We start from the raw sequence: 12,458 nt of genomic DNA, 5'->3' as shown, positions 1-12,458 counted from the left end.
TCAAATCCCTACTATGGACTCACTCCGCCGATACTGGGCGGATATATGGGAAAGGCCGGTCCAACACAACGAAGATGCAACATGGATCAACGATGAAGAACCCAGCACTACACCCGCCATCCCAATGATGGAATTTGAGCACATCCCCATAGACACATTTGTACAGGTAATAAAGCGCACACATAACTGGAAGTCTCCTGGAACTGATAACATACACAACTTTTGGTATAAAAAACTTACTTGCACACACCCATATATTCATAAATACCTCAATCAGTTTATAAAATCTCCGGAAACAATGCCATCCTATATCACACAAGGCCGAACGTATATGCTCCCTAAAGACAATGACACTGTAAATCCCGCCAAATACCGCCCTATCACCTGTCTTCAAACCTTTTATAAAATCTTAACCGCATGCATTAGCGAGATCATATATAGTCACCTGTCACAACATGATATCCTCAAAGAGCAGCAGAAGGGTTGTAGGAAACATAGCCAAGGATGTAAAGAGCAATTAATTATAGATTCAGTAGCTATGAAACAGGCAATGAGAAGAAAACGAAATATTCACACCATGTACATTGATTATAGGAAGGCGTTCGATTCAGTACCCCACACCTGGCTCGTTTATATTTTACACCGTTACAAAATCCATCCATCGATTATAGACTTCCTACAAACTGCCATGCATAGTTGGCAGACAACCCTCACTCTGAAACAAGAAGGAAAAACATTGATTACTGAACCTGTTAGTATTAAGAGAGGTATTTTTCAAGGAGACGCTCTTAGCCCGTTATGGTTTTGCATGGCATTAAACCCTCTATCCGAACTCCTTGACAGGACTGATGCAGGCTTTAAACTTAAACACGACAATTCACACTACAGGTTGACTCACCTTATGTATGTTGACGATATAAAACTTTTCGCGGATAATGTGACAGAACTGTTTCGGCTCGCAGACATAACGCAAGAGTTTTCCACAGATATAGGTATGCAGTTTGGCGTAGATAAGTGCAAAATACACTCATTTCATAGAGGACAAATTCAAAATAACACTTACACCTTAGACACTGGAGAGCGTGTTGACTATATGACTGAACAAGACACATATAAGTATTTAGGGTTTCAACAGTCCAGACAGATACATCAAAAGCAGACGAAGCTCGAACTTAGGAGAAAATTTAGACATAGACTTGGCATCATCCTCAAATCACACCTAAACTCACGAAATACAGTTAAAGCTATAAATACTTTTGCAATTCCGGTCTTAACGTATTCCTTCGGCATCATAAACTGGTCACAGTCCGACTTAAAGAAACTCCAGCGCACAATAAACACAACGTCAACAAAATACAGGAAACACCACCCAAAATCCTGCACGCAAAGATTATCTCTACAGCGGCGAGAGGGAGGGAAAGGCTTAATAGATTTAACTAACTTACATAATAAGCAAATAACCACCCTCAGGCACTATTTCCACACCAAAGCCGAGCAGTCAACACTACACTCCTACACAGTAAAAATAGATGACCGCTACACCCCCCTTAATCTACGCGATAAAAATATCCAACGTAATGAACAAATTGTAACCTCACAACAAAAATCTTCGGAATGGGCCCAGAAATCGCTTCACGGAAGACACCACGCTGATCTTGCTCAAACGTTTGTAGATAGGGATCTATCAAATACTTGGCTGAAGAAGGGTGAACTCTTCCCCGAAACCGAAGCTTTTATGTTGGCAATACAGGATCAAGTTATAGCCACCCGCAACTACAGGAAACATATCACTAAAGACTTAGACCGACCGACTGACTCATGTAGACATTGCAATAGTGCCCCCGAAACCATCCAACACATAACAGGTGCATGTAAAGCCATAGTACAAACAGACTACAAACACCGTCATGATCAGGTAGCCTCTATAGTCCATCAATATCTAGCCCACAAATACAAATTTATTGAAGTACAAAAACCATATTATAAATATACTCCATCCACGGTGCACGAAAACCAGCAATACAAACTGTACTGGGATAGGACAATAATAACAGATAAAACAATTCATTTTAATAGACCTGACATTACATTTTTTGACAAAGATAATAAGACCATTTACATAATAGATATAGCGATTCCAAATACACACAATCTGCAGTCAACGGCCAATGAAAAATTAACAAAATATAAGGACTTGGCAATAGAGCTCAGACGTCAATGGCATGCAAATACAGTTCATATAGTACCAATCATAATTTCCACAACTGGAGTAGTCCCCAAAACCTTAAACAATAGCCTAAAAACCCTACAGATCCCCTCTTACTTCATATACACAATACAAAAAGCCACAATCTTAAATACATGCCGGTTAACTAGGAAGTTTTTAACCTCATCGACCATAAATGATACTCTGTAATACTTAGAAATGTTTTATTATGCTTGGCCATGGCCCGCATAATAAACAAACAACCCTTGAAAAAGGAGATATATAAAATATCAACCATAAATAATAATAACCCAATAGCCCAGTTCTTTTTGTTTCTTTTTCTTGCAATAGTCCTACACTAACCGGGGCTTGTCCTTGGGTGCACTACTATAGTGCAAACAGGGATAATCGTCGGTTGGTGTCACATTACATTTAGAGTGAATTGTCTTATTACAAGGGGCCTCTACGTGTTGGCTTCGGCCCCACGCACGCCTTCCAAATGTCCGGGACCCCATGGTCCCGAGAATTTGTAATCAGACAGACATAATAATAATAATAATATTCTTTATTGTGCACAATGAAAACATGATTAAATACAGCAAATTAACATAAATAAAAAACTAAGCAACAACAGGCGGTCTTATCGCTAAAGAGCGATCTCTTCCAGACAACCTTCAGGTAATCCTAATATTGTGGATATATCTTGTCGATTCGAAACCCTTTTTAAAATACGTTCTTTAATTTGAGGTGAGAGTTTACCTTATCGACGGGATGAAGATCAAATGTTTGACAGGTAAGATACCTAAGAACATTTTGTATGGGAATGATCATTCTTTCATTATTTTGTTTTCGTAAAAATTTTCAATGTTTTTAATGGTTATTCTGCTATTCTAGGCCGAGACTAATCCAACAAATCAAAAACCGTGAAAATCGGTCCAGCCGTTCTCGAGTTATGGATGCTGGAACAAACACGACTTTGTTTTATATATATAGATGAATGTCATTTGACTTGGCTTGATGAGCTTATATAGGAGTCCTCCTCCTCCTATATAACTCCTATATAAGCTCATCAAGCTGGTTCCGTGCCTAAAAATATGTAAACTTGTGGAAAACTCACTCACGAACAGAGTCTTTCAAGTCCACCTCGGTAATAGTGTCAGTAACATCAAAACTTTAAATAACGGTCTCCCCCAAGGATCGGTGCTTGCCCCGCTGCTATTTAATATGTACACCCACAACCTCCCTGCAACCGACTCAAGGAAATTCGCATACACTGACGACATTGCAGTAGGTGCACAAAACCGGGACATTAAGACAACCGAAGTAGCGTTAGAACAAGATCTACTGACCATGAATGATTATTTCTCCCGATGGCGACTATGCCCTAACGCAAATAAAACCGAGGTATGCTGTTTCCATCTAAACAACAAGCTAGCGAGCACCGAGCTGAACGTGGAGTTTATGGGAAAGGCTCTGAAACACAACCCAAACCCAAAATACCTTGGTGTCACTCTAGACCGAAGTTTAACCTACAAGAGCCACCTGAACAAAACTGCTGGGAAACTGAGGACCCGTAATAACATAGTGCAGAAGCTGACCGGAACAACCTGGGGAGCCAATGCTGCGTGCCTCCGAACAACCGCTCTCGCACTGGTCTACTCTTCGGCAGAGTATTGCTCGCCTGTGTGGATTAACAGCACCCACGTTTCAGCTGTTGACACGCAGCTAAATCAAACCATGCGCCTCATCACAGGCTGTATACGCCCTACACCTACCTACTGGCTACCTGCCCTCAGTAACATCGCCCCACCCCACCTACGCCGGGAACAGTGTCTCTACCGCGAGCTTGATAAGATACGGAGAGACCCAACTCTACCCATTCACGACGATGTGCTCGCCAGGACTGATCGCAGGCTTAAGTCCCGTAATCCACCATTAGCTAGGTTAAACGCCATGGACCCCCTGTGGAAGGTAGAGAATGCCTGGCTTAACGAGTGGCAATCCAATAAGGCGCCAACCGACTCATTTGAACTAAGCCCCCGTACAAGACCTCCAGGTTTCACTACCCAACGACGTGTCTGGTGTCTGCTGAACCGCTTCAGAACTGACGTGGGCAACTCCGCATACCACAGAAATAAATGGGGATGGAGTGAATCGGCGGCATGCGGATGTGGAAAACCCGAACAAACAATCCGCCACATGGTGCTAGAATGCCCCAACACCAAATTCGGTGGCAACATTGAAGAGCTCAAGACCTTGACTGGGAAAGCCGTGGATTATTTTAAGAATTCTAGTTTTAAATTTTAATTTTATACTGCAGTGACATGTAAAGCATGCCATACGATAAATAAATAAAATTTGACTTGGCCTCCAGATTACTTCCCTGTTACGCTGAGAGAGCTACGCCGTAGTCCGTAGCAGCGTTTTGTGTTTTATAGCGAAGATCATACCCTTTTTACATACTACCTACGTAAAAAGTACGTACCGCGTACTACTTACTACTACGTACTACTTACTAGTTTGGCGCCATGACCCAAAATGAGTCTTGGCCTCCAACAGAAGAGCACGCCACTTTACTCGGTCCTGCGCGGATTCACGCCAGTTTTCACTGTCGCCGAGATCAGAGATCTGCATCCACTCGATCCGCCCACCGACACTTTGAACGACCTACAGGATCGTACTGTAAAGAGAGCATACTTGGATCGACCGACTGGACACTTTTTACATACATTTCTTAATACCTTGAGTGCCGGGAACCCGCTCGGCGGGTTCTCTGTTCGTAGTCGCTTTCCTCTACGGAGCGGGAAAACGCTGACATCGGCTAAGAGCGCTACGAAAACGTTGGCAATTAGTGTGCTAATTTTACAGACACGTTCCGTCATGACATTTGAAATTCAACCCTAATTCCTAAACCATACGGTTGCAGGTGCCAGTTCTATACGGCGCCGTAGTGGAAGGCATAGCGACGTGCCTCTGTCGCCTCGCCTCCAAAAGTCTGGGAGACCTCAACCCTCGCTTCGCGACCGCCATTGACTCCTTCATTGGGACCTCTCTTGTCGTTGCTGGTTAGTATTAAAAAAAACTAATATAATAATGGTTTCCTTAGTGAAAGGCTTAGTAACGAGCGTCAAGCGGCGCGTACGGCGGAGCGTACAAGCGTTCAAGGGATTTAAGCAACCTACACTGAGGCCGCTCACATTTATTGTAGTTTAGATTTGTTTAACATGGACGCCACGCCGCACGCTACGCTTGTCGCCCCGCTCGAGCGTCCACTTAGTGTGCACACTTCACTACATATAATATATGTGCTTGTAAAAAAGGGCACATTGCAATTTGTATGTGACGGCGAAGTATTCGCCGTAATAAATGTAATAATCATTCGACCCTTGTCAGATTAAGTATCTGACGAAGTAAGCGAATGTGGTAATAACGAAACTTCATATTTAAATAAAATAGTACATATACCTATCATGTGTGCTGTCATCGCTTTCGGCGCCCCACTTCGCACATAAATTTACTAAAAACTGCGCGTACTTATATAGTAAAAATATATATACCTACAAAAACATAACTTGTAAGTAATTGCTATATTAATTATACATTTTATATTATGTGCACTCATTAATATTAAATTTTATGAACAAGTATTGTCCCCACTTACTTTTTTCGTAAATATACTTATTACTTATAATACCTAACTAATTATAGTATACTAATAAGTAATTAGCCTTTATGATAGTAAAGTACGATTAAAATAAGTAATCCAATATCTATAAACTAACTCAAAATTAACAAAAAGCACATTAAAATCAAGCTCTCTTCGTATATTCAATGGAAGGGTAACATAAACTAAATCTTCTTCGCCGATTCACATGACTTCCTTCGAAACAAATCTACGATTACGTCGCATTACCCACACTCCGTACATCTGAGGGGCTACCGCGAAAACCAAAATTCGCAAATTGCGGGGATCTTTCTCTTTTACTCCAATGAAGGCGTAATTAGAGTGACAGAGAAAAATGCCCGCGATTTGCGAACTTCGATTTTCGCGGTTATAGCCCTGTACAGAAAATGCAACATTGCGGAGCTTTATCTCAAAATGAAGTTGAGAAAATTAAGTAGATAGCTAGTAACATACATTTGGAATATGAAAGTCTGGTAAGAACAATCGAGTAGGTATTTCTAATTAAAACTTCGAGTAGGAACGTATTTTGTATAAAAATAATGATATGCAGCTTAATATTATGTTTCCTTAATGTTTGTATGAGTAGCTGTTAGAGTTAGACAAAGAAAAGTCTGCAACGATTTTGATAGCCCCAGTGCAATGTTATTTTAAACGTCAAACTTCTATGAAATTATGACGTAGTATAAATAACAATTGCACTGCGTGGACTATCAAAATCGCTGCAGACTTTTCTTGGTCTAACTCTATGTTGATGTTAAAAACAGTCAAAGACAAGTAGCGACAATGTCAATGTATTTTTCTTGTCAATTTTATGAGAGGCAAGGGGTATCAGACTGATAAAGAAGCTATTACTAGAGATACTATATGCAAATGCATTATCTTTATAAGCTCACTAGATGGCGTTGCACAGATGCTTTTATTCAAGTCTAAGACATCGGTTACACGCTAATTCTGGCGTCGGTTCAGTCCAACAGACAGTCAGACTCACGGGAGAATTATCGTGTAACACGCGGACATTGGACTGATGGTCTGGACTGATGAAAATTTAAATTTTTAAATAATATTCGTCAGTCCATTTTGAATGACAGAAAACTGACATGAGGCTGATCGTGTAACCTGTTCGTGTCATTCTCGCGTCAGTCACCATATTAGACAAGACTAAATTACTGTGTTGCATTCTGTGTCCAAACGGCGACTGTGTCGTAATTTTATCAGTCTGTTGTCAGTCTGGACTGATCGTGTAACCGTGTCTAATTTTCATCATTCTGGCATCAGTCAAAACTCGAATGGACTGATGGACTGAACTGACGCCAGAATTAGCGTGTAACCGATGTCTGGAGTGTCTAAGTCCTCTCTAAATATCTAGGTATACACACACAAACAGTCATTGTTACGATACTTGCCTCTGCGAAAATCGAACACCGTCAAAGGAGAGATTGTCCTACGTATTTTTTTCAAACTTCGATATACCAGACTCACGCTACTGTACATATGTTAATTTCCTTTCTATACCCGGCTAACTCTAAACTTCTATTAAGTCACAAGAAATAAGATAAAGAGAAAGTTAATGCATTAACCAAGTCAAGGGACTTAAGCCATAGCTTATGTCTCCCCTTATTTAAATAGGTACGTATCGAACTTTGGCAGAATTCAGTCGTGTAAATAGACAGCGGAAATAATTGATGGGACATTAATATGCTGTCTATTTACATTTTAAGGTATATTTAGGTAGGATGCTAGTGTATTTTTTACTTACTGATTTAATAATTGCATGTTATTAAACACAAATACATACATTGACATACTAAGTGCCAACGGAAAACTTGTCAGATTTGAGCAGTGTATTTTTGATCGTACCTGAAAGACTTTAAAAAATTATTTCTGGTGGCAAGTGCAAAACGAATTTTGTAAGCTTCTGACAAACATAACTTTAGTAAAAAACATAACAGAGTTTCAAATTATGTATCGTTAAACCAACCACATTTGACGGACTGATCAAGTGATCATGTCGCTCACCTTGTACCTACGGTTTGACGGTGCCACACGATTTGGTGCGACTGACCCAAAATCTTGATTTCATTTAAATTTAGAATCTTTCAAACTGGCCATCCTCACACAGCTCATGTCTTTCGTTTTCAAGAAAGCTTACATCTCTTTCATGTTTCATTAAATAGAAAGAGAGCACTTGTCGACTACATGCACCTCACCCACTTTTCACGTTGCAGGAGTCCTCAATAGGCACACGGTATTCGTCTACCGGTATCAGGACAATTTTAGTGCCAATGACGACCTAAGCGTGTCCATCTTTTGCAAAGTGCATTTAGGAAAAGGTACATTTAGACATTTAGATGTCCACTAATATTGGGTTTGAGTTAGCTACCGCCCTATTGTTTTTACTTGAGAATATAGAACTTTATGTTAGCAAAGGAAAAGTAGTTTAAATTAATAGTATTCTCATCTCTCTTTATCAATTACCTAGCTCTTTCAACTTCAATATGGAGGCATATTTTTTCTGCCTATACGCGGTAGACCCGTTTGTGTAATTAAATATATGTAAGCTGCTCTATTATATTTCTATAGGTACTTACTGTCTAGTTTTACCTACTAATTAAGCACTGAAAGATTGATATTTATGTATTTCAAAGCTATGTAGTTCCTGATTGACAGTACATTTTTTACAAGTTTTCCATTCCATCCATTTGATTTTGTATCTTTGTTAGAACTAGCTCCAGGGCAGTGATATGGTTGACAGGCGATTTGACATTTTGCTACCTGATGCAAAGTTTAAATTAAAATTTCAGTTTGCAACTAGGTTTTTTTTTAGTTAGCTAAGTAGAAACAACAGTGGCGGTAACAGCTAAGGAAAACCCATCATTTTCATGTTAATTGTAAATATGCATTGGTCACGCTTCATGTCGGTAGCTTCAGTAGCTTTTCATGTTAGAAATCGTCTAGTATCATGGCATTGCGCATTGGTTAACTTGGTGGCAGTGAAAACGGGTCACTTTTTATGGATATTACCCTAAAAACAACCTGTTTTCATTGCCTTTCAGTGTATTATTAGGTGTAAAATAGTAAAGCTTTTACGGATGTTTTGATCAAATTGCCAACGAGGTTAATAACAAGTTCAGAATTGCAGTTTTTTTATCATCATTCTGAAATTTTCAAAAATAAATCTATAATACCTACTTAAATAATCTTTAATAAAGTTTTCTATATCAAAGTGGCATTGAAAAGTATAATCGGCCGGATTCGAACTTTAAGATACTTAGGTCAGTTAATAGATCTAGAAACGATATGGATTAGATATTATTATGTCAGTGTCAAATGTGACGTTTCTTCAAACAAAAACGACACTTTTGACACTGACACTTTTGATTAGATAATCCATATCGTTTTTAGATCTATTAATTGACGTATCTTAAAGTTTGAATCGGGCAGTATCACTGGTTCAGTATCGGTATTTTCCATCACTGGTTTGTAAATCTCCTAGAGTCTGTGTGGAAAGAGAAGAATCCTAGAATGTATTGGATCCCATACATTTCACGACTCTTCTCTTTCCGCACAGACTACACAAGTAGGTTAAAAATTATTAACATAATTCATTAGCATCATGGAAACATTTGACAAAACGTCCACAGACTAAATAAAACAGAGCATCAAACGCTTTCTTCATTCCAGCATTCGAATATTCTGGTGGCTACTTCAACCCGGTCCTGGCGACGTCGCTGAAGGCTGGCTGCGATGGACACACCCTTCTAGAACATGCTGTGGTCTACTGGATCGGCGCGTGCGCCGGCTCTATCCTCTCAGTCTACGTGTACAAGCTGCCGGCCATCCAGAAGTACCTAGCCCCAAGCAATACTGAGGCCAATGGTGACAGTATTTGGGATAACAAGGAGGATTAATTCTAGGGCCGATTTGACTAAAGAGTAATGATTTAATCCAAGAAAAACCGTGAAAATTGTGTTTTACGGTCATATATATTTCAAAACAAAAGTTGTTACTCCTATGAACAATAATGAGCATACAAGTACAAAAGTCCCAATGCCTTACAAAAGTCCCAATGCCTGCTGAGACCGGTTCATGGGGTGTTTATTGTTGCACCTGTTAACGGGTTCCAGCAGGCGTTCTACATGACATTAAAGCTCTCCAAACGGACTTTACGTGTTGGATCTATATCCCCACGCAAGCCTATCAAAAGACCGGGATTTAAAGGCCCGTGAAACCCAAAAAAAAAGCATACAAAAGTATCACATAAGGAAAAAAAAATCATTTAATGTGGATAACTATTCAATTAAGGCTTTAGTAACTCTCAACTTGGGGTATGTTACCCTAATACGGATACCCTTGTCTGCTGATAGCCGTAAGTGTGTGAGAGAGAGCACCCAAATGCGAATCGAGAGGGCAACTAGTCCCTAGGTTTATCTAGGAATAAATTCTACTCTTGGTTAAACAAACATAACCTACTAATACTTATTGGTGTAACATTGATATTTTTTTTTCGCGTAATGTAATGTGCTATCACCAAGCAGATTCATAATAGTATGAATTACCTATTCGCATGTGTATCGTACAACGTTTTAAAGTACACAGATTATTAGTGACAGTGACATTATGTGAAACATTGCATTATGGTAAAAAAATATCAAATTTTCGTCACCAGTAAGCGATATTGATGCTAGTCATTCTGGGGTCAGTGTTTTGAATTAAGCAATGGTTATTGATATGAACTAGTTAATTAAATTATTATTTTAACACGATAATACCTAATCTAAAAAATTGACACATAATGTTGATATGATAAATAACCTAAAATAACGAATTATTACACCTCCGTACGAAACATTAATTCGCAGCGATGTTTAAAATACTATTGACATATTTCAAAACCTGATTACGACCCCTAGATTTTATAATTTTATATCCAACTATTATAGTGGCCCTTCCAAAAATATAATAAGTGCTACGTACTCCCGTTGTAAATAAATAATAAATGTTTTATTTATGTTTGTGTTTCATTTAAAATGTCCCTTAGGGCTTCAGTCATCCCTTGAGAGAGACAAATCTAACTTAGGCTAGACCGGGCCGGAGCCGGGCCGGAGCTTCCGGCGCTTCGTTTTCTACGGAAAGCACCACGTGGTCACCGATCATCCGACAGAGAAACTGACGTGCCGGAGGCCTCGCCCCGGGCTCGGGCCGGTCTAGCGTGAGCTATCCTTTACACTATTTGGAGCCTTATTTCGTGCAGCAACCGTTTCATAAGAGAGAGATCAAAAACAAAATGTGGGCGAAGCGATTTAAGTATGACTCACGTTAGACCGGGCCGCGGGGCTTACTTTTCTATGACATGACAGGCGAACGCGTGATGCTTTCCATAGAAAACGATGCGCCGGCAGCTCCGTCCCGGACACGGCCCGGTCTGACGTGAGTCATCCTTTAGCCGTAGGCGAAGAAGAAGGCGAATTTGTTATGGAAGACGACTTTGCATATAATACGCTTTTTACGATTATGTACTGCTGTAGACCTAAAGAATCTCCATGGCTACGCCTTTTTTATTTACAAAAATTGAATTTAATTTAATTTAGAAAAATAATATAGTTCCTATTGCAATTCATCAAATGTCTTTCTGGTGGAAAACTCCTCATGCATAATATCATAAGAAGCCTTCTCTGATGGAAAGCCATATTTTTGCCGAAGCTGAAATGGGCCCCTTTGCATCGCTCGGTCAACAGGTTAAAACGGAGCTATAGCTATCGCTTGGTCAATAAAGTACTGCATTTCAGTAACTACAATTTTCAGTTAATTCCATGGATCGGAACCGGTTGCTTGCAAAAACTTCGAAATAACCATATAGGTACCTACATATTTCGAATTATTTTATACTCCTAATGTACTTAGGATTTAGTTATGTTTTTAGGGAACGTCTTCGTATTATTAGATTGCTCAATTAGAAATGAAATAATTAACAAAGAACGAAAAAATACCGGTTTCGTTCCCATACAAAAAATACCGGTATGACCGGTATCTGATCCCTGGTTAATTCTTCGACAGATGTTTAATCCAAAAATAATTTCATCTTTCACCAAATGAAGTAGGTAAGTTATGATTGTTATGAATGTTTAAGATATCTTTAAGGTTCAAAGGTTAGGTATATTTAAGGTTCAAAAGTTATCAGAAGAGAAGCCGATAGAGAAATTGGAAAACTATTTAAAGTGAAGTGTTGCCGTGCTACTCGTATTAGTGTCTGTGTCTACAAACAGAAAGAACGGGTGAATTAGTACATCTCGTGTGGAGATATTTTTGCGTCGTGTTAACAGAGGTACTGTACATGTTGTTTAATAAATTAAGTCCCGTAAAACCACACAATTATAATCCAGTTATAACTCAACTATGTTCCACAAGTTTAAATACGTAATTAATTACCTAGAAATACGAATACAAATTACATACTTTTTGGTTCCGTTTTTTTTTCTTCCATTAAATATATAAAAATATCTTATCATAGACATAATACAATTACCAATGTATTATTAGTTGATTATTAGACAAGCCCCGAGCAAGTTA

At 39.2% G+C, this 12,458-nt stretch overlaps 1 protein-coding gene across 3 annotated transcripts in view; it reads left to right on the top strand.

Moving 5' to 3' along the window:
- The window catches only part of LOC134797436 (aquaporin-11), a 37,081-nt gene extending 27,235 nt beyond the window's left edge, over positions 1–9,846 (top strand). For 2 of the 3 annotated variants that reach the window (XM_063769672.1, XM_063769671.1), the window contains 3 exons: positions 5,133–5,271; positions 8,117–8,221; positions 9,573–9,846. In XM_063769672.1, the coding sequence (XP_063625742.1) occupies positions 5,133–5,271; positions 8,117–8,221; positions 9,573–9,799 (471 nt within the window). In that variant the 3' untranslated portion in view covers positions 9,800–9,846. The remainder of the gene's footprint in view (positions 1–5,132; positions 5,272–8,116; positions 8,222–9,572) is intronic. The other variant, XM_063769673.1, reaches the window with a different exon arrangement.
- Positions 9,847–12,458: the final 2,612 nt, after the last annotated feature.

This window comes from Cydia splendana, chromosome 15 (assembly GCF_910591565.1).
Source record: "Cydia splendana chromosome 15, ilCydSple1.2, whole genome shotgun sequence".
NCBI lineage: Eukaryota > Metazoa > Arthropoda > Insecta > Lepidoptera > Tortricidae > Cydia > Cydia splendana.
Note: the sequence above shows the minus strand (reverse complement) of the source record. Positions and strands in the feature narration are given on the sequence as shown.